The sequence below is a fragment of the Amblyraja radiata genome, chromosome 8 (genome assembly GCF_010909765.2).
Source record: "Amblyraja radiata isolate CabotCenter1 chromosome 8, sAmbRad1.1.pri, whole genome shotgun sequence".
NCBI lineage: Eukaryota > Metazoa > Chordata > Chondrichthyes > Rajiformes > Rajidae > Amblyraja > Amblyraja radiata.
Window position 1 is genome coordinate 52385303 of NC_045963.1, and position 27477 is coordinate 52412779.

Sequence of the window (27477 nt, forward strand, 5' to 3'; positions counted from 1 at the left end):
TCCTACACACACTAAACAATTTTTTTTGTTTATTATATTGTTTACAGTGCACTATGTTTACATATTCTGTTGTGTTGCTGTTAGTAAGAATTTCATTCTTTCTGAGACATATGACAATAAAACACTCGATTCTTGAACTGCAGATGCTGGCTTACACTGAAGATAGTCGTAAAATGCCGGATTAACTCAACGGGTCAGGCAGCATCTATGGAGAAAAGGAAAAAGTGACGTTTCAGGTCGAGACCCTTCTTCAGACCGCAGTTGTCTGTTTCTACATCCTCGCAGTGAATGACTTGTTGCCATACTCACTGGGGCTTCTCCAGCACTTTCACTTAACACTCAGACTAACAGTTTAAACAGAAAATGCTGGAAATATGCAGCAGGTCATGCATAGGCCATTTGGTCCAACTCGTCCACGTTGTCCAAAGGAGGTCTCTGTTGGCTGCAATCTGGCCCATCTTCGCCCAAATCTTTCATGTGCCAGTTCAAAGTTTTTTTTTTAATGTTTAATTTAATACATCTCTACTATTTACTCTGGCAACTTGTTCTATGTACGGATCACCCTCTGTGGAAAACATTGGTCCATCAGGTCTCTTTTAAATCTTTCCCCTTCTCACCTTAAACCCCTCATTTGTAGACTCCCCTATACAAACGAAAAGATTGACACTATTTACATCTATTCCAGTTGAGGCTGCATTTGTGGGAAGAGGAACTAAAGTCCACATTTCAGGCCCTGCAAGAAGACAAGTTCATATAGCTGCAGAGATGGGGATTGTATCTCCAGGGTAAAACAAGGGTGACCATGGGGGGTAAATAAATATTTTTCCAGTCAATCAGAGAACATAAGCAGTTGGATAGTTCGAACAATCCAGTCTTCATACCTTGTTATCTCCAATCCGACCATTTATTTTTTCCCTGACAGTTGTTACAAACTGGTCTCCAGTTTTTGCATTGTTGGCAGCCTGAGGTACATAATATTACAAGTGGCATAGATAAGGTCAAAATGTCAGTTGGAGGGACCACATCACCAACTATGGGGAGAATCGACCTATGACCGAGAAGATCAGGTCGAGAAGGATGAGGCGCGCTGGTCACTGCCAAAGATCTTAGAGCAAGCTCTGCTCTAAGATCTTTGGTCACTGCCACCACCACCAAGAAATGCCAGCAAATAACATTGTGCTGATCCTTTCATGTCATTTCTTTTTTTTGCCGTTTGTTGTATTTGCAGCATGAGGAACCCCATCTGGGATATTAACTGATTTAAGACAATGGAGCTGAAAATACCGTTTCTCTTCCCACAGATGTTGCCAACACGGCGGAGTAATTCTGACATTTCCCCCTTTATCCCAGGTTGCAACAGCTGCGGTATATTATATTTGCGTGTGCGTTTCCGCGGGTTGTTTGAGTGTGTGACTCTGCTGTACGGTCCGACGGGCCGTTGAGTCCGGGTACTGCTGCTGCTGTGATCATGGAGCCGCGGTTGGTGGCGGATTTGTTGCTGCGCCTTGGCCACGACCCGCCGCGGATAGTGGCCGAGCTGTGCCGATGGTGCTGGGAGGAGGAGGGCGCCGGATCGCTGAATGCGGCCAGGGTGGACGTGCTGCGCCTGCTGCTCGACGAGCTGTGCTGGCGGCGGGAGGCCCGAGGCCTCGGGCTGCAGTGGCAGGGCCTGCGTGAACTGGCCGAGCAGCGCTGCCTGCCGCTGCTGCGTACCCTGCGGCTGGAGGAGCCGGGCGAGCGGCGGCTGGCGCTCTCTCTGTGCGGCCTGCTGCTGGCCTGCTGTCGGTTGGCTCGGCCGGAGCTGTTGGAGCAAGTGGCCGCCTCCTGTCTGCGGGAGTTGCGGGCTTATAGCGAGCAGCGGAGCGGCGCGGCCCCGGCCCCAGGCGCCGAGTACTCGGACATCCGCGTCGTTGTCGAGATGCTGGTGAAGCTGTGGCCTCTGGTGTCGGAGCGGGACTCGGGCACCGGCGCCGGGCAGCTGCTGCCGCTCGCCCTGACCGCTCTGAGGGTCGGCGAGGACGGCGTGGCTGCCACGGTGGTCACCGGGCTGATCCCGGCCCTCCTGGAGCAGGAGAGCGTGACCGTGCGGGATATCTGGGACCGGGTGAGACTGTGGGAGTTCCCCTGTAGCGTGTCCAGACTCCTTTTGCTGCTCAGTTCGCTTTCATCCTCCGGCAGCTTCGACCTACGGACGTGCACTGACTTTTGGAAAGTGGTGCAGGCAGGACTGGTGCAGCCGGACAACACAACGCGCAAAAGAGCATTATACTTGTTGAAAAGGGCTGTGGATGTTTCTGGGGCATTGGAAAAGGACATCGCCTTGGACTATCAGACCGAAAACGGTATTTTGAAGAATAGTTCACCTTTTGTAATAAGTAATAATTTTATTCAAGCAACACATGAGCAATGTTATTCGTAGAAAGTGGACCCTATTCTAATGGTATAGAGAAATCTGACATACAGATGCAGCATAAAGCTACACCCTTTGGCTAGACAATAGACAATAGATGCAGGACCAGGCCATTTGGCCTTACGAGCCAGCACCGCCATTCAATGTGATCATGGCTGATCATCCCCAATCAGTACCTCGTTCCTGCCTTCTCCCCATATCAGCTGACTCCGCTATTTTTAAGAGCCCTATCTAGCTCTCTCTTGAAAGCATCCAGAGAACCTGCCTCCACCGCCATCTGAGGCAGAGAATTCCACAGACTCACCACTCTGTGAGAAAAAGTGGATTTTCGGCTCCGTTCTAAATGGCTTACTCCTTATACTTAAACTGTGGCCCCTGGTTCTGGACTCCCCCAACATCGGAAACATGTTTCCTGCCTCTAGCGTGTCCAAGCCCTTAACAATCTTATATGTTTCAATGAGATATCCTCTCATCCTTTTAAACTCCAGAGTGTACAAGCCCAGCTGCTCCATTCTCTCAGCATATGACAGTCCCGCCATCCCGGGAATTAACCTTGTAAACCTATGCTGCACTCCCTCAATAGCAAGAATGTCCTTCCTCAAATTAGGGGACCAAAACTGCACACAATACTCCAGGTGTGGTCTCACAAGGGCTCTGTACAACTGCAGAAGGACCTCTTTGCTCATATATTCAATTCCTCTTGTTATAAAGGCCAACATGCCATTTGCTTTCTTCACTGCCTGCTGTACCTGCATGCTTACTTTCATAGACTGATGTACGAGGACCCCCAGATCCCGTTGTACTTCCCCTTTTCCCAACTTGACGCAATTCAGATAGTAATCTGCCTTCCTGTTTTGCTACCAAAGTGGATAACCTCACATTTATCCGCATAAAACTTCATCTGCCATGCATCTGCCCACTCCCCCAACCTGTCCAAGTCACCCTGCATTCTCATAGCATCCTCCTCATAGTTCAAACTGCCACCCAGCTTTGTGTCATCTGCAAATTTGCTAATGTTACTTTGAATCACTTCATCCAAATGATAGGAAGGAACTGCAGATGCTGGTTTAAACCGAAGATAGACACAAAATGCTGGAGTAACTCAGCGGACAGGCAGCGTCTCTGGAGAGAAGGAATGGGTGACGTTTCTGGTCGAGACTCTTCAGACAGACCCGAAATGTCACCCCTTGTGCTGTTTTATTCGGACCCAGTGCCATTGAATGGTGCCTCATTTCAGTAATAAAAACAGCTTATTCTGAGTCCGTGACCTCTAGTTTTGTATGACTCGACCAAGAAGGGAAACATTAACCCTGTTGAGCCAGCTGTAATTTTGCAAGTTTCAACAGAGTTTGAAACTTTAGAGACTGCAGTCCCAGTCTGTTCCATCTATCCTCTTGTGGCAAAGTCATCATCTCAGGAACCAGTCTAGTAACGCTTTATTGCAAGTCCAGGCTGTCCTCGGGTAATCAGCTTAAACGTTTACAAGCCGTCCATGTCGATTTTGTACGCAAGTAGGAAAATACCCACACTTGCAGTAACTGTGCTACCACGTTATTGAAATGAAAGGCATCAAAAGCACATAAGACTGAAAAAAGTAACAATTACTAAGTGGAGCAAGAGGAAATTAGTTCTGCCGTTCACAGATACGCACATATGTATGTATATCAGGCTTTTGAATTTGTCTATGCACGCACGTCCAAAAGTAGGGCATTTGTAACCCAGGGCGGCCTGTATGTCCCATTTCAGGCAAGGATACTCCCAGTGCAGTCTTAGTAATGCCCTGTATAATTGCACATGGACACCTTTACTCTTGTAAAGTCCTCATAAATAAATATCATCATACAATTTGCCTTTCTTTTTATTGCTGCATCTGTGTGTCAGCTAATGCACAAGGGCACAATGTCAGTGACATACACAAGGGCACCTAGATTACTTTAAACATAGACATTTCCCTCGCCAACACAATTTAAAAAAAAAAGTCTGCTTTTGCCTTTTGTGCAGCAAAATGGGTGACCACATATATTCCTTTTAGAATGTTCCTATCCATTTATTTTCATGTGAAAAATCTTTATAAGCACTACAGATATTTTCTGGTATGTTGAGTAGCATAACAATCATGCTAAATTTAATAAACACACTAAAAACTGGAAATCTACGAGGTATTGTGGACCATCACAGTAGCAGAAATGTACAGATCTTCAATATTCACCATTGTGGATCACTATCATCACCATCACGTCAGAGGTTTGTTTAAGTCTGTTTCAAAGACAAGACATCAACTCAAAAAAGCTTATTTTGTGTTTTGCTAGTATTACTCGGTTCCAGATCCCATCCCTAAACATCCGAGAAAAGGTGGTGGTTTGCCTTGGTGTGGCTGGATTCCAGAAATCAGATGTTTGTCTGCATTTTACACAAGGCAATATTTGAATGTGTGACATCAAAGGGCTCCTGGAAACAAAAAAAATCAATGCCTCAAAGATAAACATTACAGTGGTTGCAGTCAAGCCACACTTGGTCAGATACAGCCTTGATGTGAAGTTGTCAGTCTTGCCTCATACCTTGTACAAAGGAAGGTGGTTGTGTTTGCTGGAAATCAATCATCCCAGCCCCAAGATATCTTCACAGGAGTTCCTCGGTGGAATATCCTAAGCACAACGATCTTCATTAATGATCAAATACTAGTTCATTGGAGACACAAAGAACTGTAGCTGTTGGAATATTAAAGGGCCTGTCCCACTTGGGCGACCTAATCCGCGAGTTCTGGCGAGTTTGCCCTCGACTCATAATCGCAGCATGGTTGGCGTGAGGTCGTAGGAGGTCTTCGTAACTCGCCTTCATGCTCGAGAGTGGTCTCCACGTACTCTCCTTGTCATCCAGGCTTCCTTACTCCTACCTGTCTTGACCTTCACTTTAACAGGAATATGCATGTTTTCAGCTCTCACCACCACACTCTTAAAAGCATCCTGCTTTCTGTATGCCCCATTTGCCTGCAACCTACTACAATCAACTTTTGCGTGTTTGTGTCTAATACCATCAAAGTCGGCCTTGCCCCAATTCAGAGCTTTAGCTAAAGAGAGACACAAAATGCTGGAGTAACTTAGCATCTCTGGAGAACATGGATATGATGAGTAGGGTTGGGATCCTTCTGCAGGGTGAGGGATGGGTTGGAACGAAAGCTGGAAAAGAGGAGGGGCAGGACAGAGCATGGCCGGTAATATGTGAACACAGGTGATGGTTTTCATAAGCAGGTTGTTGGACAGAGGCCAGAGATGAAAAGACAGGTGTGAGTCCGAAAGGATAAAGATTTGCGAATTGTGAAACTCAAGGGTAGAAAAGTTGTGAATTGTGTAACAGACGGAAGGAATGCAGGTGATGGGGGAGGGAGAGAGGAGAAACTGGTAACCTTTAACATGTGGACCAACCCTGTCCTTATCAATAATTATTTTAAAGCTAACAGAACTGTGGGTATGGGTCCCAAAAGGCTTGCCCCCTGACACTTCATTCACTTACCCATTCCAATTTCCTAAGAGTAGCTCAAGCTTTGCCCTCTCCTTTGTAAGGTCCACTACATATTGGCTACAGAAACTCTTCTGAACACGTTTGCAAATTCCACTGTCTAATCTCTTGACACAATGGTGGTCCGAGTCTTTATTGGGATGGTTAACATCCCCTACTATGATAACCCTATTAGTCATGCAGCTGCATGCAATCTCCCGGCATATTTGTTCTTGGTGAATATTTGGGGGTCCTCAGTACACTCCCAACAAGGTGATCATCCCCTTTTTATTTCTCTGCTTCACTGGACAGCTTCACTGGATAGTCTATCAGTAATCGTGGATGCATTGGTGATCATTGTCCAATGTTCTATAGATTCAGAATAATTTCCTGTAGATTGGAGGGTAGCTAATGTTATCCCACTTTCCAAGAAAGGAGCGAGAGAGAAAATGGGGAATTATAGACCAGTTAGCCCGACATCGGTCGTGGGAAAGATGCTGGAGTCAATTATTAAAGAAGTAATAACGGCGCATTTTGATAGCAGTGAAAGGATTGGTCCAAGTTAGCATGAATTTATGATGGGGAAATCCTGCTTGACTAATCTTCTGGATTTTTTGAGGATGTGACAAGTAAAATGGATGAAGGAGAGCCAGTGGATATAGTGTATCTGGACTTTCAGAATGCCTTTGATAAGGTTCCACACAGGAGATTAGTGGGCACAATTAGAGCACATGGTATTGGCGGTAGGGTATTGACATGGACAGAGAATTGGTTGGCAGACAGGAAACAAAGAGTGGGAATAAACGAGTCCCTGTCAGAATGGCAGGCAGTGGTGAGTGGAGTGCTGCAAGGCTCGATGCTGGAGCCGCAACTATTTACAATATATATTAATGATTTAGATGATGGGATTAAAAGTAATACTAGCAAATTTGCAGATGACACAAAGCTGGGTGGCAGTGTGAACTGCGAAGAGGATGCTAGGAGGTTGCAGGGTGACTTGGACAGGTTGAGTGACTGGGCAGATGCATGGCAGATGCAGTTTAATGTGGATAAATGTGAGGTTATCCACTTTGGTAGCAAAAACAGGAAGGCAGATTACTATCTAAATGGTGTCAAATTGGGAAAAGGGGTTGTACAACGGGATCTGGGGGTCCTTGTTCACCAGTCAATGAAAGTAAGCATGCAGGTACAGCAGGCAATGAAGAAACCGAATGGCATGTTGGACTTTATAACAAGAGGAGTTGAGTATAAGAGCAAATAGGTCCTTCTGCAGATGTATAGGGCCCTAGCGACACCTGGAGTATTGTGTGCAGTTTTGGTCCCCTAATTTGAGGAAGGACATTCAACGTAGTTTTACAAGTTTAATTCCCGGGATGGCAGGACTGTCATATGCTGAGGGAATGGAACGGCTGGGCTTGTATACTCTGGAGTTTAGAAGGATGAGAGGATATCTTATTTAAACATATAAGATTATTAGGGGTTTGGACACGCTAAAGGCAGGAAACATGTTCCCGATGTTGGAGGAGTCCAGAACCAGGGGCCACAGTTTAAGAATAAAGGATAAGCCATTTAGAACGGAGACGAGGAAACACTTTTTCTCACAGAGAGTTGTGAGTCTGTGGAATTCTCTGCCTCAGAGGATGGTGGGGGCTGGTTCTCTGGATGCTTTCAAGAGAGAGCTAGATGGGGCTCTTAAAGATAGCGGAGTCAGGGGATATGGGGAGAAGGCAGGGACAGGGTACTGATTCGGGATGATCAGACATGATCACATTGAATGGTTGTGCTGGCTTGAGGGGCTGATTGGCCTACTCCAGCACCTATTGTCTATTGTCTCTCCCTCTCTGCCCCGCTCTCTCCCTCTCTGCCCCGCTCTCTCCCTCTCTGCCCCTCTCTCTCTCTGCCCCTCTCTCTCTCTGCCCCTCTCTCTCTCTGCCCCTCTCTCTCTCTGCCTCACATTTATCTATGTAGATAAGAACGGTGGCAAGAACAGGGAGGCAGATTATTATCTCAATGGTGTCAGATTAGGAAAAATGGAAGTGCAACGAGACCTGGGTGTCCTTGTACTCCAATCACTGAAAGTAAACATGCAGGTACAGCAGGCAGTGAAGAAAGCTAATGCCATGTTGGCCTTCAAAACAAGAGGATTTGAGTATAGGAGTAAAGAGGTCCTTCTGCAGTTGTACAGGGCCTTGGTGAGACCACATCTGGAGTATTGTGTGCAGTTTTGGTTTCCTAATTTGAGGAAGGACATTCTTGCTATTGAGGCAGTGCAGCGTAGGCTCAAGAGGTTAATCCCTAGGATGGCGGGACTGTCATATGAGTAAAGATTGGATAGACTGGTCTTGTATTCACAGGAATTTAGAAGGATGAGAGGGAATCTTATAGAAACATATAAAATATAAGAAGACTGGACAAGCTAGATGCAGGAAAAATGTTCCCAATGTTGGGGTTGTCCAGAACCAGGGGCCACAGTTTAAGAATAAAGGGGAGGCCATTTAAAACTGAGATGAGAAAAAAACGTTTTCACCCAGAGAGTTGGGAATTTGTGGAATTCTCTGCCATAGAAGGCAGTGGAGGCCAATTGACTGGATGAATTTAAAAGAGAGTTAGATTGAGATCAAGGGATATGGGGAGAAGGCAGGCACAGGTTACTGATTGTGGATGATCAGCCATGATCACAATGAATGGTGTTGCAGGCTCGAAGGGCCATACGACGTCCTCCTGCACCTATTTTCTATGTTTCTAATGACATCTCAAATAATTCCCGTGACGTTCTCATTAATTAGTAAAGCAACTCTCCCTCCTCTTTTACACCCACCTCTAGCTCGCTTATAGAACCTGTACCATGGGAAGTTAAATTGCCAGCGATCACCAGACAACAAATTGGTTATTTGTGTCAGATGTGATCATTTAAGGGCAGAATGGGGAACGTTCTGTAATTTTGATCAACATGGTTAAATGAGTTAAATAACTTGATATTTTAAGATAAATTTGTCTGATTTAATCTCTGCCATATCACAGGTATCCCTTTTGCTCTCTACACACCACTGTCCCAGCCTAGGCCCCTCCAAATTTATCTGCAACCTATATGTTTGATTTCCTCACTCAAATGCAAGGTTATTCACCAAGACTGTTAATTCAGTGTAGCTCTCCACTGATCTGCAATTTCAGCATTTTCAAGAGTCAAGAGTGTTTTATTGTCATATGTCCCGGATGGGACAATGAAATTCTTTCTTGCTGCAGCACAACAGAATATGTGAATATGTAAACATAGTACATAACGGGGGAAGAGAAAAAAAGAAAAAGTGCAATAAATGACAAATATAGTGCAATTATAATAGTCTTTTGCAGTTCAGAGTTCAGAGCTTATTTGTTGTTGTGTTTAATAGCCTGAAGGCTGTAGGGAAGAAGCTGTTCCTGAACCTGGACGTTACAGTTTTCAGGCTCCTGCACCTTCTTCCTGATGGCAAACTTGAAGGTGTTCGCATTACGTCCGGCTACGCAGTCATGGATATGGAGTGAGTAAAGCAGGGGGCTGAGCACGCAGCCTTGAGGTGCTCCCGGACTAATTATTACTGAAGATGAAGTGGTTCCTCCAATTCGAACAGACTGTGGTCTGTGGATGAGGAAGTCGGGGATCCAATTGCAGAGGGATGCAATATTATGTCTGGTCTCAGTTTTGAGGCAAATGTGGCGATTTCCTAGTTTCACCCTAATTTGAACTTTCTTATTTTAGACACGTGCCTTTTCTGGTGGCTGGGTGAAAAAAGCAAACAACTTGTACAATTATGGGAAAATTACATTTTAATTATGGAGACATTGGAAGAAAATCAAGTGAGTAATTTGTGTGTAATTTATGTCACACCCCACCGAAAACCATCACGGTTTACAAATTTCAAATTCCAGGTTTTAAATTATATTCAGCAATGCAAAGAATTTAAATGATAGAGACAGCAGAAATGTTGGATTGTTGACTTTGTGGAAGGGTGGGATTGGTGTATTGTTAGATGTGCTGTGGTACAGTAGGAAACTTTTTTGCATGCTATCCAGTCAAATCACGCTACAGTATACCTTGCTATAACGGGCACGGGGGATGGGTGGAGGGGGGGGGGGGGATTGGTGTCTGTGATTGCCTATTGTCTGCTGTAACGGAGTGGGGGGGGGGGGGGGGGGATAAAGTGTGACACAAGGCTGAGAGGGAAGAAACACGGCATTAGGGGATGGGGTTGAAACAAGCACAAATTCACGGAGCTCCCGGCCTCGCATGCAGTGCGCCCAGGATGGGCACGATGCCTTCAGTCTGCTCGCTCTCTGTGCTCTCGCAACCGCTAGCATGCACGAAGAGGCATCACATTGGGTAACTGGTGGAAATGGAGGAGGGGGTGCAGCGGGCGAAATCCGCTATATGGTGGTCTGTTATTGCAAAGATTTACTGCATATATAAATACAATCATGTCCTATACTATCTGCTGTACTACAGCTGGTAATGCAAAGATAAAAATACAAGAGTACAGAATGTAATGTTGCAGCATTATAGATTCGGAGAAAGTGCAGACAGAAAAAGTGCAAGGGCAATAAGCAGGTAGGTTGGGAGATCAGGATTAGAGCCTTAGCGAGAACCACTCAGTAATCTATTAACAGCTGTTCCTGAATCTGGTGATATATGTTTTCAAGCTTATGACAAGAGAAGATTCGAATGAATGATACTTTATTATTACGTGTGACATGTCACAGGGAGGTTCTTTGTTTTGCATGCACAAGTATGCAAAGTCGCCACATATAGGGCACCGACAAAGTTGCCATGTATTCCATTTAGACCCTAATGGTCGCTCTTTGTTCTCTGCGGTCCCCCCTTGCCGGGTTCCTTGTTGTTCTCAGCCCCCCCTTAGTCCCCTTAGTCCCTCTTTAATCTTGGTGGTCCCCACACACCAGTTCCCTCTTTGCTCTCAATGGCGCGTCCTCGTCTGACTCCTGGTACCCACATGGCCCATCAGGTCCCTGGCATTGATGCGGGCCCGTCTGACCTACGGCACTCACCGCGGGCCCGTCCAATCTCCAGCACCCAGCGCGAGCCCGTCCAACCTCCAGCATCCATGCTGGCCCGTCCCACCTCCGGCACCCATTGTGGGCCCGTCCGATCTCCGGCATCCACTGCGGGCCCGTCCTCGACTGCCACCGGTTCAGTTCACTTGGATAGATTTAGTTTGACTTTGAAAACTAGTTAGTATCAGCATGCAGTGAGTAAAGTAATGATATTGACTGTAAAATAAATGTATCCAGGCAAGCGAATTGTAACATATTATTAAGAATACCTGCACTTTCCCTGAGACATGGGTGCTTACATATCCACTAAGAAAATAAATTTGAGATTCTAGTGGAAATATCATACAACAATTATGTTTCCCAGTCGGCCAACACTCATAGCTGTATCGAGTGATATCGGAATTAAAATAATCATGTTGTATCATGTATGAGAATAAAGATGTTTTGTCACCTGTCCTTACTGATTGTGGTCTATGGGTCAGGAAGTCAAGGACCCAGTTCAGAGGGAGGTACTGAGTCCCACCATGAAAACGACAGTGAAATTTTCGAAAACCGTTTTACTTTTCATGTTTGTAATATCTACACACATTGTCAAGTTAACACAAGAATTCTTTGGTATTCTGTCTTAGGTTCACGTGATAAGACCAATTTTGCCAAGGCTTAAAAGTATAATGGATGCCACTATTTCCAATGAAAAAGGTGATAATGACACTGTGTTGCATTTTATTCTCCCAGTACATTATCTATCAATATTTTAACCCAATGACAAAGTCCAAGACACAAGAAGCAGCTCAAGGTTTGAAAGTTTATTTGCTTAGTTCTGAACTTGTTAAGGAGCTTGTTCTTGGCACACAAGGTTATCTTATTTTCTGTTTAAGCTGTATTTTGGTAATGTTTGAGAAGTAGGATGGAAAGTGCATTTCATGGGCATATATCAGAAGCATAATCCTAGAATCCATTTGTCCCTATTATGGCAACTTTTAAAAAGTCATTTTCAATTGCAAAGCAAAGTAAAGAATAAAGTCAGCTGGAAACTGTGCTGAACATACTGTAACTTGTTGAGGTTAGCAAATTAATGTTAATTATATTGCATGATTTATTTTCATAAATCGTCTTCTTTGGGAGCTCTTTTCTGCAGGTTCTGGAACACTTTTAGTTTTCTATCCATAATAATAATAATAATAATAATAACTTTATTTATAGAGCACTTTAAAAACAACCACTGTTGCAACAAAGTGCTGTACATGACTAATCATGAACAAAAAATTATTACAAGACAATAAAAACATTAAAAGAGAGAGTAAAAACAATAAAAAACATTAAAAACACTAAAACAGGAGCAAAGTCTCATGCAGGGTCAAAAGCCAAGGAATAGAAAAGGGTTTTAAGACTGGTTTTGAAGATGGACAGTGAGGGGGCCTGTCTGATGTGCAACGGCAGAGTGTTCCATAATGTCGGAGCAGCAACAGAGAAGGCTCTATCCCCTCTGAGCTTCCGCTTAGACCTCGGTACCTCCAGGAGCAGCTGATCAGCTGACCTGAGGCACCGGGCAGGAGCGTAGGGATGAAGCAGCTCAGAGAGGTAAGGCGGGGTGAGATCATTTAAAGATTTAAAAACGAATAGAAGAATCTTAAAATGAACTCAAAAGTACACCGGCAGCCAGTGGAGGGAGGCCAGAATTGGCGTTATGTGCTCCCTCTTTCGAGTTCCAGTTAAGAGACGAGCAGCAGCATTCTGAACCAACTGGAGACGAGCCAGGGAAGATCGAGTAACTCCAAAATAGAGTGCGTTACAGTAATCCAGCCTAGATGTAATGAAGGCATGGATTACTGCTTCAAAATGCTGCCGCTCAAGAATGGGCTTCACCTTTGCCAGCTGCCTTAAATGAAAGAAGCTGGACTTAACTACCGCGCCTATTTGATGATCTAATTTAAAATCACTGTCCATCCTAAAACCCAAGTTCAAAACTGTTGGCTTCACATACCGTGCCAGGGGACCCAAGTCAACAGGGGGAGGTTCACGGCAGCCATTGGAACCAAACCCCATGCACTATAATGGGGGCAATTTCCTATTTTGAATGTTGTGTTTTTGTATGATTTAGGCAAAACATTGCGTGGATGTATTCTATATCACCTCTTGACAGAAATAATTGTGTATTCTTGTTTTGACTAGCTATTCTGAAGCTATGTCACTGGCATCGTATTAGTTTATTAATGTCACACATACAAAGTGAAACTGTTTTCCATGCTATTCAGGTAATTCATATCATAATAATTATAATCAAACCATACACGATTACAACAGGTAGAGCAAAAAGAGAATGGAGACAAAGTGCAGAATAGAGTGTTACAGCTACAAAGTGCAGATTTAAAAAAATGTACAAGAGCCTCATTGAGATGGATTGGGTTTTTGGGAATATATTTTTAGCACATGAGAGATCTGTTCAAGCGTCTGAGCAGTAGGGAAGAATGTCATGCTTTAATGTATCAGTCAGAATAGTACAGTAGAATATGAACAATAACTATGCCACTCTATTCTGTCCCAGAGATTTCCCTGTCAGTGAAAAATCATTAAAGTGGATGCCTATTTTTCACTGTAATTAACCAGTTTTGCTTTTAAATGTGATCTGAGTATTTTATTAATTTTCTGCTAATGCATGAATGCATGCATGTGTGTTGTTCTATACATTCAACCTTGCAGCACCTAAGAAGGAAAATAATGATGTTTAAGGGTGTCATATATTGATTTTTAACGTAATAAAAAGGAACTGCAGATGCTGGCTTAAACCAAAGATAGACAGAAGTACTGGAGAAAATGGATAGTGATGTTTCGGGTCGGAATTCTACTTCAGACAATTTTCCTAGTTAATTCAGTTTTTTATATTTTAAGTAGAACTAGATGGAAGAAGAGCAGCAATTGACATTGATTAACAACAGGGCATATTTATATATCATCTAGGTAATTCACTTTTCCACTCATCTTGGGTCCTTTGTGCTTATAAACGAATGTTTGCAAGTGAAAATAAAACAGTGATAAAAGAAGGCCTGTTTCATTTCCTGGATCTTGATGTCATGAAATATTCAATCAGAACTCAAGAACTGTCTCATGTAAGTCTTTTAAATTTACTTAAATCAATAAATGAAGGCTTTGAATTATCCTACAACAGAAAGAAGAAAATCATGTGTTTGGTTAATCTACGTTGCTGGATGTTGCTGCTTGGATCAATATTTTATGATCCTGGTTATAATCAGGTAAAGTTGGCATCCCGCTTCTGTGTCAAAACTGGCAATAATTAACATTCATCTGCTATTTGAGGTTGTGCACAATGAACATAGAGCAGCACAGGAATATGCCGTTTAGCCCACAATATCTGTGCTGAACATAATGCCAAGTCTAACTCTTATCTGCCTGCAATATAATCCATATCCCTCTATTCCTTGCATATCCATATGCCTATTCAAAAGTTTCTGAAATGCCACTATCGTATCTGTTTCAACCACCTTCCTGGCAGCGCATTCCAGGTATTTGCCACCCTCTATAACAAAATCTTCCATCCTGGGAAAAAGGTTCTGACTGTGTAATCTTTCGATGACTCATAATTTTATATATTTTATACAGTATTTTATGTACTTTTTATGTGAAAAGTTTTTATGGTGTACTTTTTAATTCTTTCTATCTAATTTTATTTTTTTCTCCATTTTTGCGCTCTAAATTTAAATTAATTCAAGGTTTTCTCTCTAATTTAAGTTTTTCTGTGGGCCGGTGATGGATGCTCTTTCAGAAAGTACATTTTACAGCAGGTAAATAGCCCAATTTTCTTTTTGTTTATTGGCATTATCACTTCTTTGCTTGCCTTGATATTTAATTACATTTTAACTTTTCAGATCTCCTGAACAAATGATTGGCAACTGTCCTGTTTTAGGTGTGAAGTTACAAACATTCTTGGTTGATTTTATGGAAAATATGCCTGTAGAATTTAAAGGTGAGCTGTTCAGATTTATAAAACTTGTTCTGAAAGAGACAGATGAATTGAATTTTTCTTATGTGTGCATTTCAGGATGACATTTGAGTAACTAGGTTTGCCAGGATGTTTGAGGCACATTGCGGAAGTGCAATCTTAGTTATTTTGGTTATAGCCAGTGATTTTATTGCTTCTATTTACTGTTCCTCTTAATTATTTAAAGAAATGGTCATGTATAGCAAACCCTCATTTTAGCAGAACTCTTTATAACGGATTTCGGTTATAGTGGATTGACCTACCAAAGACTGCCCACTCCACCCCTGGCACCTCGTGTCACCTCCTCTGTTTCTTACAATGCCATCTTCCCACTCCACCCCTGGCTCAACCGCCTCCCCTGCTTCTTACAGTGCCATCTTCCCATTCCACCCCTGTCTCACGCCGCATCCCCTGCTTCTTACAGTGCCGGCTACCCACTCCACCCCAGGCCCACGCCGCCTGCCCTACTTCTTACAGCTCCGGCTGCCCACTCCACCCCGGACATGCGCCGCCATCCAGCTGGACCTTCTGCTGCCACCGCAGGCTCACACAGGTTATTTGACTGCTTCCAGGCCGCGTCTGCCACTGCCAACAACGACCCTCAACTACACTCCAGTCGCCTGCGGGTGCGACCATTGATTCCATCGTTTCTCGCCTCTCTCCCGGCTGCCAGCAGGCTGGAACGGTCGACTCACCTGGATTCCAGGCCTAGTTCTGGACAGAGTCTGAAGAAGGGTCTCGACCCGAAAAAGCACCTATCCATGCTCTCCAGAGATGCTGCCTGATCTGCTGAGTTACTCCAGCACTTTGTGACCTTTTGTGTATTAATCCACAACTGCAGTCTTTTGTTTCTACTACTTACATAGAAACATAGAAATTAGGTGCAGGAATAGGCCATTCGGCCCTTCGAGCCTGCACCGCCATTCAATATGATCATGGCTGATCATCCAACTCAGTATCCCGTACCTGCCTTCTCTCCATACCCTCTGATCCCCTTAGCCACAGGGCCACATCTAACTCCCTCTTAAATATAGCCAATGAACTGGCCTCAACTATCCTCTGTGGCAGAGAGTTCCAGAGATTCAGCACTCTCTGTGTGAAAAAAGTTTTTCTCATCTCGGTTTTAAAGGATTTCCCCCTTATCCTTAAGCTGTGACCCCTTGTCCTGGACTTCCCCAACATCGGGAACAATCTTCCTGCATCTAGCCTGTCCAACCCCTTAAGAATTTTGTAAGTTTCTATAAGATCCCCTCTCAATCTCCTAAATTCTAGAGAGTATAAACCAAGTCTATCCAGTCTTTCTTCATAAGACAGTCCTGACATCCCAGGAATCAGTCTGGTGAACCTTCTCTGCACTCCCTCCATGGCAATAATGTCCTTCCTCAGATTTGGAGACCAAAACTGTACGCAATACTCCAGGTGTGGTCTCACCAAGACCCTGTACAACTGCAGTAGAACCTCCCTGCTCCTATACTCAAATCCTTTTGCTATGAAAGCTAACATACCATTCGCTTTCTTCACTGCCTGCTGCACCTGCATGCCTACTTTCAATGACTGGTGTACCATGACACCCAGGTCTCGCTGCATCTCCCCTTTTCCTAATCGGCCACCATTTAGATAATAGTCTGCTTTCCTGTTTTTACCACCAAAATGGATAACCTCACATTTATCCACATACTTATATAATAATAATACCGTACTTGGTTATAGAGGACAATTGGCAATAACGGACACCTCCCCCCCCCCCCCCCCCCCCCCCCCGCCCGGTCCATTATAACAACTTGTCAGCTTCAGCTCCCTTGATTACCGATTCTTTACACCCCTTCTTATCTTCTATTTGTCAGCTTCTTTCCTAGCCAGATCATTAAATGGCTTTTAAATTTACTTACAGTAGCAGTCTCTTCTGAAAGCTTGATCAAAAGACTTTTGGAAATCTATATAAATAATATGCATAAACATCCTCCCTTCACTATTGTAGTTATCTCTTCAAAAGATTACATTAGGTTTGCCAGGCACGATTCTATTGGCAGCCACGCCAGTGGGCTGTTTCACTATGGGAAGCATCATAGTTAATAGAATAATGTTCACGAGCGCACATTAAATGATGATTAAAAAATCTAAACTCTAACTGCTTTTTATATTTCAGCCCACACGCTTAATGCTCCGATTTCCTTCACAGGCAAGCACGAATAGCATAAATCTGGCCAATCCAAAGATTTATACTACTAATTAAATCTGGCTACTGCAGGCAGCTGTCTTTATGTGGTTCATTAATTTAATAAAAACAAATCAAATTGATTTTGCAATAGGAATTATTAAGCATTTTTTAGCTTGTTTTCTCTGCTAGATTCACAATTTATACTCCACTTTTTAAACTTCCCTAGTCCAAACAAGAACACTGTTATCTGGATAAGCAGCAGACTTCCAGGTGCTGTGCTCCGCAAATGTCAGCAAAAGATGCACGTCTCTCTCCATAAATAATAGTTTTACTGCATGCCTATAAGATTGTGCTAATCTGATATAATCATAATGATATTGAACAGCATGAAATCTACCTTATACGTTGGGTTATTGCAATAGTTGAATATTGTCAATATATCTATCCAGTTTGAGAAAGAATGACTTGAACACTGCAGTGGCAGTTGCAGTGGCAGTTACAGCTATGATGTCACAATGGGATCTCATTTGCAACAATGGTGCAATCACAGAACACTGTGTCCTGGCAGGGGGAGGTTGAACAGGAGGGGCAGGGAGTGCTGGAAGAGGCATGGGAAATGGAATTGGAATTTTTTTTAAAGTCCTGGCAGCAAGTGCTTGCATTTTTTTTAAAGTTTAAAAGAGGGAGAATGAAGAGGAGGGGGAGGGAGTGCTGATTGATAATGGAAATGAGCCGCCCCAGCGCAGTTGGGGGCTATGTGTGAGTGGTGGAATATTGTGTTGGGGGCTATGTGTGAGTGGTGGAATATTGTGTTGGGGGAACGGGTTGCATTGGGGGAAAGGATGAGTGGTGAAATATTGCGTTGGGTGAACGGGTTGCGTTGGGGTACCAGACCTCCCGTGTGACAGGGACCCAACGGGCCCCACTTGTTTTGTGTATAGATAAAAATAAGATATTTTACAATTACAACATATTTGGAAATACTAGTATGTCATAACATGGGAGAAAACCCAGAGGGCTTGGAAGCTGGAAAGAATTTGCAGTTTATTCAAAAAGTCTTGTACTATAACCAATTTATGTGCATAACCAAAAAGTCTTTAATTTCCTTTGATCAGGTGATTTTCTCACAAAGATGATTAAGAGCATGGCTATCAAGCATTGGTGTGCCATCCCCATTTTCTTCATCTCTCAAGCTCTAGAACACATCCCATCACGCAAAACCTGGGGAGTAGAAGGGCTTCAGGCTCTACGGTATGGAGAATTATTAGGAAAGTAGCTTTAACTGACCCATATCGATTTTAAATGCAAATTTACTTTTTGTTAATGGGTATTGTAATTGAGCTGGAAACTGTCAATATTGGAGATTGGATTGAATAGAATAGAATAGAATAGTTTCTTTATTGTCATTGTAACATGAACCATGTACAACGGAATTTAAAAATCCATTCATACATTTCTAAAAGCTAACGATACATACAAGGTAAAATATTAAAAAAAGATAAACAACTAAAATAAATATCATGAAAATAGCACGCATAAACACCCAGCCCAACATCCTTCTGTCGATTTCACAGTGTACCAATGAAATGGAGATTGGAAATATAAAGTTGATTAAATGATGTATGATAGAAGGTAAATAGGAAAAGGGTGTACAATACAGTTCTGCTCATGCGAGGGTAAGTACCAACAAGGATAGGTTGAATCTTTTGTTTTTAAACACAACTTAAAAAAACATAAGACATCTTGGTAGTAAATAAGATACCTTCAACGCAAAAACTCCTAATGGCATGATCCTTCCATTTTGTCATGGAATGTGCTTTTGACTAAATATTAAAAACATTAATGGAGTACAGTATGAACCATTATGTTATCCTTATTATAAAAATATTACTTTTTAACATCAATTTTTAATGTTTGACTCATTTGAAGTTGATATTAATATTTTGGTGTTTAATTTTATATCTGATTATTTACAGAGAAGTATTGTGTTGTACTCTGGCCAATCACCAAATATTATTGCGAGGAGCAACTCAGTGTTTCCTTCTACAAACTGCTATGCACCTGACTAATGTGGTAAGGGAAATGTTGCTTTTTAACTTTCATTTGGGGATTAAGTGGATTTCATTAAGGGATTGGACACGCTAGATGCAGGAAACATGTTCCCGATGTTGGGTGTCCAGAACCAGGGGCCACAGAAGGCAGTGGAGGCCGATTCACTGGATGCATTCCAAAGAGAGTAAGAGCTCTTAGGGCTAGTGGAATCCAGGGATATGGGTGAAGTGGATGTGGATGATCAGCCATGATTACTTTGAATGGCGGTGTTGGCTCGACGGGGCCGAATGACCTACTAATGCACCTATTTTCTATGTATCTATGAACTTGGCAGTAATCTTTGTATATAGGGGCAGTTCTATACTTTGATTCAACATATGTGTCTGAATAAATCCGACATGGACAATATCTAATGCCAAAATATCTGTAATAATGTACATCATGAGTTGCTGCAGCTGTTTCATCAGGACTTTGCTCCTTTCCAAATACAGACCTGGTGAATGCTTGAGTCTGAAGAAGGGACCTGACCTAAAATGTCGCCTATTCATTCCCTCCACAGATGTTGTCTGACCCGCTGAGTTACTCCAGCACTTTGTGTTTTGCTGACAAATGCTTCATGCTCTCTGTGCAGTTGCTAGTTTCATATAATACATGTTATAAAGGGTTACTTCTTGGAACCAGCAAGCATTTGCTTTTTATATTGTTCCATTTTTTTCTCGGCCTTCTGCTGTAGCGTCCAGGTTCAAGAGCAGCTTCATCCCAACAACCATTAGACTAATCAATACAACAAACTACAACTAAACACTGAACTACAAACTGCCTTGATTGCACAAGAGACTTTGGGGCATTGTTTTTGTCTTTGCACTATATTGTTTTTTTTATATATTGAATGTATTTTTGCTGGTTATTATGGTGTCTACTGTGTACGATGTTCACATATCTGTTATGAGTAAGAATTTCACTTCCATTTTGGGACATATGACAATAAAACACTCTTGCCTAACCAGTGTGCACTTTGTACGTCAGTACAAATGCAGCATGCTTGAAACATGAAATGTTAGTTTTACTTTCATTTGACTGAAAGAAATAAAGCTAATTAGAAGTCTAATTTGTGCTTAAAATGTTCATCTTTTTATGTCTCAACATTGTCGGCAATCCCTTTGATTCATGGATGATCCCATGCTCTCATCTGAATTGGTCAAAACTATAAATATTTCTGTGTGAAGAGAGCTGCCTGCAGGTCATTACCTCAGTGCTAATGATATTGGCTTTAATGTAAACACAGATGTTAATGTGTAAGAAGGAACTGCAGATGCTGGTTTAAACTAAAGATGGACACAAAAATCTGGAGTAACTCAGCAGGACAGGCAGCATCTCTGGAGAGAAGGAATGGGTGACAGTATAAAAATTAAAGCGAAGAAGTACAACGTAGCAAAGATGAGTGGGAAGCAAGAGGATTGGGTAATGTTTAAAGACCAACAGAAGATAACCAAAAAGACAATACGGGGAGAAAAGATGAGGTACGAAGGTAAGCTAGCCAAGAATATAAAGCAGGATAGTAAATGCTTCTTTAGGTATGTGAAGAGGAAAAAATTAGTTAAGACCAAAGTTGGCAAATGAATTGAACAGGTACTTTGGATCTGTCTTCACTAAGGAGGACACAAACAATCATCCTGATATAGTAGTGGCCAGAGGATCTGGGGTGACAGAGGATCTGAAGGAAATCCACATTAGGCAGGAAATGGTGTTGGATAGACTGATGGGACTGAAGGCTGATAAATCCCCAGGGCCTGATGGTCTGCATCCCAGGGTACTTAAGGAAGTGGCTCTAGAAATCGTGGATGCATTGGTGATAATTTTCCAATGTTCTATAGACTCAGGATCAGTTCCTGTGGATTGCAGGGTAGCTAATGTTATCCCACTTTTTAAGAAAGGCGGGAGAGAGAAAACGGGGAATTATAGACCAGTTAGCCTGACATCGGTGGTGGGGAAGATGCTGGAGACAATTATAAAAGATGGGATAACCGCACATTTGGATAGCAGTAACAGGATCAGTCCGAGTCAACATGGATTTACGAAGGGGAAATCATGCTTGACTAATCTTCTGGAATTTTTTGAAGATGTAACTAGGAAAATGGACAAGGGAGAGCCATTGGGTGTAGTGTACCTCGACTTTCAGAAAGCATTTGATAAGGTCCCGCATAGGAAGATTAGCGGACAAAATTATGGCACACGGTATTGGGGGTAGAGTGCTGACATGGATAGAGAAGTGGTTGGCAGAGGAAAAAAAGAGTAGGGATTAACGGGTCCCTTTCAAAATGGCAGGCAGTGACTAGTGGGGTGCCGCAAAGCTCGGTGCTGGGACTGCAGCTATTTACAATATACAACAATTAATCGGATGAAAGGATTCAAAGTAACATTAGCAAATTTACAGATGACACAAAGCTGGGTGGCAGTGTGAACTGTGAGGAGGATGCTATGAGAATGCAGGGTGACTTGGACAGGTTGGGGGAGTGGGCAGATGCATGGCAGATGAAGTTTAATGCGGATAAATGTGAGGTTATCCACTTTGGAAGCGGGGCTGTCGAGGTGGGCTAACGGCGAGGCTAAAGGCTAACCCGTGGAGGACACCGCTCCCATCCGTTCTTCTGTCGAATGTCCGCACTCTGGAAAATAAAATGGATTATTTACATCTGGATCTCACAACAAAAAGGGAGGTGAGAGACTGCTGCGTTATAGTTCTGACAGAGACATGGCTAAACTCATCTGTACCTGATGCGGCTGTTAGCTTAGGGGGGCTAACAACATTCCGGCTTGACAGGGACACTGTTTTGACTGGTAAATCCCGGGGGTGGGGGTGTGTACATCTACACAAACAACAGCTGGTGTAATAATGCTACCGCTGTTTCCAGCCACTGCCCTTCGGACATAGAGTTTTTGACTGTGAAATGCAGGCCATTCTATCTGCCACGGGAGTTTACTGTGGTTAGCATTACTGCTGTATACATCCCCCCCCGCGGCCAACACTAAGGAGGCTCTGCGTATTCTCTACCGTTCCATCAGTGAGCTGCAAAGAAATCATCCAGAGGGCGTTGTCATTGTTGCTGGGGACTTTAACCAGGCCAACGTGAAGACTGTCCTCCCTCATTTCCATCAATATGTGGACTTTGCTACATGTGGAGAGAATACGCTGGACCGGGTCTACAGTAACATCAAGCAGGCTTTCAGAGCAGCACCCCGGCCTCACCTCGGCTCCTCTGACCATCTCTCCGTAATGCTCATCCCAGCCTATAAGCCCCTGCTGATCAGAGAGAAACCCACTGTGAAGCAGGTTAGAGTCTGGTCTGAGGGAGCTATAGAAGCACTCCAGGACTGCTTTGAGTGCATGGACTGGGACATGTTCAGGACAGCAGCCACTTACAACCAAAACATCAATGTGGATGAGTATGCCATGTCTGTGTCGGGATACATACAGAAGTGCATGGAGGACGTCACTGTCATCAGGAACATCATAACCCGGGCCAACCACAAACCTTGGATTACTGCAGAGGTGCGTGCCATGCTGAAAGCACGGAATGCGGCTTTTAAATCTGGTGATTTGGGAGCTCTGAGAACAGCGAGATCCAACCTCAACCGTGAAATAAGGAAAGCAAAGCGCGCCCACGGACAGAAAATCCAGGGTTTCTTCCAGGATGATACCAACACCAGGAACATGTGGGAAGGCATCCGGGCCATAACAAACTACAAGGCCCCTCAGATGTCTTGTAAGGATGACACAGACTTTCTCAATGAACTCAATAATTATTTCGGCAGGTTTGAGGCACTGAACACCACTACAGTGAGGAAATTAGAGCCTCAACCAGGAGAACAGACACTGTCTTTTGAAACTGCTGAAGTCCGCAGAATCCTGGAGGGCATTGACAAGCAAAAGGCAGCCGGACCGGATAATATACCGGGGCGTCTGCGTAGGGGATGTGCCGACCAGCTGGCCCTGGTTCTGACAAACATTTTTAACACCTCCCTGAACCAGGCCATTGTTCCATCATGTTTCAAGACAGCCACCATCATACCAGTCCCCAAAAAGTCCACAATAACCTGCCTGAATGATTACCGCCCCGTAGCACTCACACCAATAATAATGAAGTGCTTTGAGAGGCTTATTAAGCAGCACATGGTCTCTAAACTCCCCTCCAGTTTTGACCCGTTCCAGTTTGCTTATCGCCCGAACCGCTCCACAGAGGATGCTATCTCCTCTGCAGTCCACCTGAGCCTACAACACCTGGAGGAGAAGAACACCCACGTGCGGATGCTGTTTGTTGACTTCAGCTCAGCATTCAATACGATAATCCCCCAGCACCTGGTGAGCAAACTGGCACCCCTAGGATTCAATACCACACTATGCAACTGGATCCTGGATTTCCTTTCTGAAAGACCCCAGTCTGTGCGGGTGGGGAAGAACACCTCCTCGGTCATCACACTGAGCACCGGCTCCCCTCAGGGCTGTGTCCTGAGTCCGCTGCTCTTCACATTGATGACACATGACTGTGTCGCCAGGTCCACTACTAACCATATCATCAAATACGCGGATGACACAACAGTAGTGGGCCTCATCCGCAACAACGACGACCAGGCATACAGAGAGGAGGTGGAGCAGCTGGTGAGCTGGTGCAGCAGGAACAACCTTCTCCTAAATGTGGACAAAACCAAGGAGATTGTCGTCGACTTCAGAAAGAAAAATCAGCCCAGTCACACTCCGCTGTGCATCAACAACTTAGCAGTGGAGCAGGTGAAAAACATCAAGTTCCTGGGAGTGCATATAACGGATACCTTAACTTGGACCACAAACATCACATCTCTGGTAAAACGGGCACAGCAGCGTTTGTACTTCCTCCGCAGGATGAGAAGATCACACCTCCACCCTCCCATCCTCACCACATTCTACAGAAGCACCATTGAATCAGTCATGACCAGCTGCATCTCTATGTGTTGCGGCGGCTGTACAGCTGCGGACTGGAAGTGCCTTCAGAGAGTGGTGAGGACAGCGGAAAAAATCATTGGGACTTCTCTTCCTTCCATCATGGACATTGGTTACAAACGCTGTCTGACAAGAGCTAAGGGCATTACCAGAGCCCCCACACACCCACAATATGGACTGTTTACACTGCTGAACTCTGGGAGGAGGTATCGCAGCATGAAGAGCGGGACAACCAGGTTCTGCAACAGCTTCATCCCCCAGGCCATAAGACTATTGAACTCACAATCAAACCGATGCCATAACTTTCTTATACATTGCCACTTTTAATAACTTTCCTACATATCTATTTTACAGAACTATGCACATGAAGCACTTTTTATGGACACACTAAGCACTTTTACTGATCGCCTGATATAAATGTTATATTCTGCTGCTACTTTGAAGAGTCAATGCAACAAAATTTCGTTCAATGTGCACTGTGTCTATGTGTATATCTGAATGACAATTAAAGTTAATCAATCAATCAATCAATCAAAAACAGGAATGCAGATTACTATCTAAATGGCGTCAAGTTGGGAAAAGGGGAAGTACAATGGGATCTCAAAGTACTGATTGGGGATGATCAGCCATGATCACATTGAATGGCGGTGCTGGCTCGAAGGGCCAAATGGCCTACTCCTGCACCTATTATCTATTGTCTATTGTTTCGGGTCGAGACCCTTCTTCAGATGCTAATGTGTTGATCTGCAAATCACCGTGTGAATGAGATATTAAATTGCACATCAAGCAGTTGCATGGTTAATAATGTGAGACATGTTCAGTTTGTGATAGGTATGAATGATATCCAAACTGTTTACTTGGATCTTGGTGTCATTCCAGTGGTTGCAAATGGTGATTTTCCACCAAAATATTTCTAATGGGAGCCCCTAGGGTATTGCAACCTATGCTGAATCATCATTGATGTTTGCTGTAAGGGAAAGGTAAGCCAAGGGCTCCACTGCTTCAGTGGTCTGCCTTTCGTTGGTGAATTACGGAGGGCCATTTGCAAGGCTCAGGATGCCGATAAACCACTGTCTTCCTAAATGTTGAGCAAGAATTCTAGACTTCGATAAATTTCATCAGAAATGTGCGCAGACTATAAATGACTACTGGTGAGTGTAAGGATGGCACAACCATTGGCTTATTGAACATCAATTCCTTGGAACCTTTGTTTTTTCCTGCCTTATCAAAGATTGAAATCCTCCACCATCCCCTCCCTCCCTCCCCCAACCCACTACATTTGTTCTGTTTAATGTCAGCTCCAGCAAGGTGGTGATCTTTGGTGACAATAGACAATAGGTGCAGGAGTAGGCCATTCGGCTCTTCGAGCCAGCACCGCCATTCAATGTGGTCATGGACGTCAAGGATAATTACTAGGTTAGTGTAAAACAAAACTGGAGTGAAGACTCACTTTGTCTCCACCATACCTTACTCCAGTGAATGTTCAATTTCTTGTTATTTTGATTTGAAATTTGGTTACCAATGAAAGTAATCCCATTTAGCATCACAATAATACATGGTAAATCACAAATCAATCAGCTGCATGGTTTACAATGTGAAAATGTATTTAATGTAGGGTAACAGTGACTGTTTTGAATACGTGAGAACGACTGGTGTGAGACACTGGGCAAGCACGCCGAGGCTGGCATTGGGGGTTAGAGGCTGGCGTTGGGGTTCAGCGGCTGGTGTTGGAGTCTAGTGGCTGACGTTGGTATTTAGCGGCTGGCGTTGGGGCCTAGAGGCTGGCGTTGGGGCCTAGAGGCTGGCGTTGGGGCCTAGAGGCTGGCGTTGGGGTTTAGCGGCTGGCATTGGGGTATTGCCGCTGGCGTTGGGGTTTTGCCGCTGGCGTTGGGGTTTTGCCGCTGCCGTTGGGGTTTTACCCCTGGCGTTGTGGTATAGCGGATGGCGTTGGGGTCTAGCGGATGGTGTTGGGGGCACTAGAGACTGGTGTCGGGCGATATAGAGTAGCAATGTTACAACATTTTGAGATTTAAAAAATCAAGTCTGCAATTTATCCCATCAGATAAAGCATAAAAAGAAGTTTAATTTGACACCTAATTCACTTTCATATCTTCAGTATTAAAAAAGTTATGGCCATTTTCATACTCGGAAATTAGCATCTTGTTCCCTATTGCTTTTCCATTGACTTAACACAAAAGCTGTGATCAAGGACAATCAAAAGCCCATAACTTTCTTAAAAATTAAGAGAACTGAAAGACATGTTCAGTTATTTTAGATTGAAGCATTCTGAAGCAAGTATGAAACAATCTTACTTGGATGACCTGAAATTCAAGCATATAATTAGTTAGTTACCCAATTGTAGCTACAAAATTCAATTACTAGATCTAAACATCTATCCATTTCTTAAGAAAAGATTAACATTTTTAAATAACCTAAGTGTCCAAATAACATTCGCACAAGAATTCACAATATAACATGATTTTTTAATCTCATTGTCATGAATTTATAGGCCAAATGGAAGGAATTTAGTGTTTAATTCCTGTAAATTAATTGCCATTTAAATCATCTTGTGAGTGGGATTTTGTGGAACGCGATCGATTGGAACGTTGCGGTTGCGGTGAATTTAAACCCCATATCGGCAGGAAAAATACTGCCGGTTCGTATGGAGCCTAAATCACCGTTTCGCAATGTAAAATGTGGATTAAGGTCATCCTAAGAAGCACGTTTATATGTAAAATAAACGGCTTTCCTTTAGCTGTCCCGTACCTGAAATCCGTCCCTGTTGTTGGCGTTCACGGCATTAGAAGCGGCTTTTTATTTCACTCCAGCGCTGAAATGGTCCAGCGATTTAAAAAAAAAAAATCGGAACAAATCTTCAGCGTTAGTTAGCTCCCCGAGAAAATATAATCCAGGACAGGCGGTAGAAAACCGCATTTTAACCCCGCCCCCCCCCCCTCAATGGCGCCAAAGTCGCGCACACGGCCAGTGACAGAACTGCAGCGTCGCTGAAGGTAAGTTTTGTAACATGCCTATATAGAGGCTGGCGTCGTGCGGTACAGAGGCTAGCGTTGGGGGTGTTAGAGAGCTGGCAAGCAGTATGGATTTTCCATATTTTGTACGGAAATGCGATGAGAATACTGATGTATTCTCCACAGATGAGAGTTCAGTTCAGTCTGAAGAAGGGTCTCGACCCAAAACGTCACCCATTCCTTCTCTCCAGATTTGCTGCCTGTCCCGCTGAGTTACTCCAGCAATTTGTGTCTATCTTTAATTTTAAAGTTAAAGAGAGAGAGAGTCTTAAGGACATGACTTTCAATGATAAACTACTTTCAATGATAAACTTCTGG

At 43.6% G+C, this 27477-nt stretch overlaps 1 protein-coding gene across 2 annotated transcripts in view; it reads left to right on the forward strand.

Moving 5' to 3' along the window:
- Positions 1-1376: 1376 nt before the first annotated feature.
- Positions 1377-27477, forward strand: part of tarbp1 (TAR (HIV-1) RNA binding protein 1) — a 220731-nt gene continuing 194630 nt past the window's right edge. The window contains exons 1-8 of one of the 2 annotated variants that reach the window (XM_033025903.1): positions 1377-2342; positions 9642-9739; positions 11578-11647; positions 13907-14055; positions 14696-14748; positions 14833-14930; positions 18219-18354; positions 19080-19176. In XM_033025903.1, the coding sequence (XP_032881794.1) occupies positions 1469-2342; positions 9642-9739; positions 11578-11647; positions 13907-14055; positions 14696-14748; positions 14833-14930; positions 18219-18354; positions 19080-19176 (1575 nt within the window). In that variant the 5' untranslated portion in view covers positions 1377-1468. The remainder of the gene's footprint in view (positions 2343-9641; positions 9740-11577; positions 11648-13906; positions 14056-14695; positions 14749-14832; positions 14931-18218; positions 18355-19079; positions 19177-27477) is intronic. The other variant, XM_033025902.1, reaches the window with a different exon arrangement.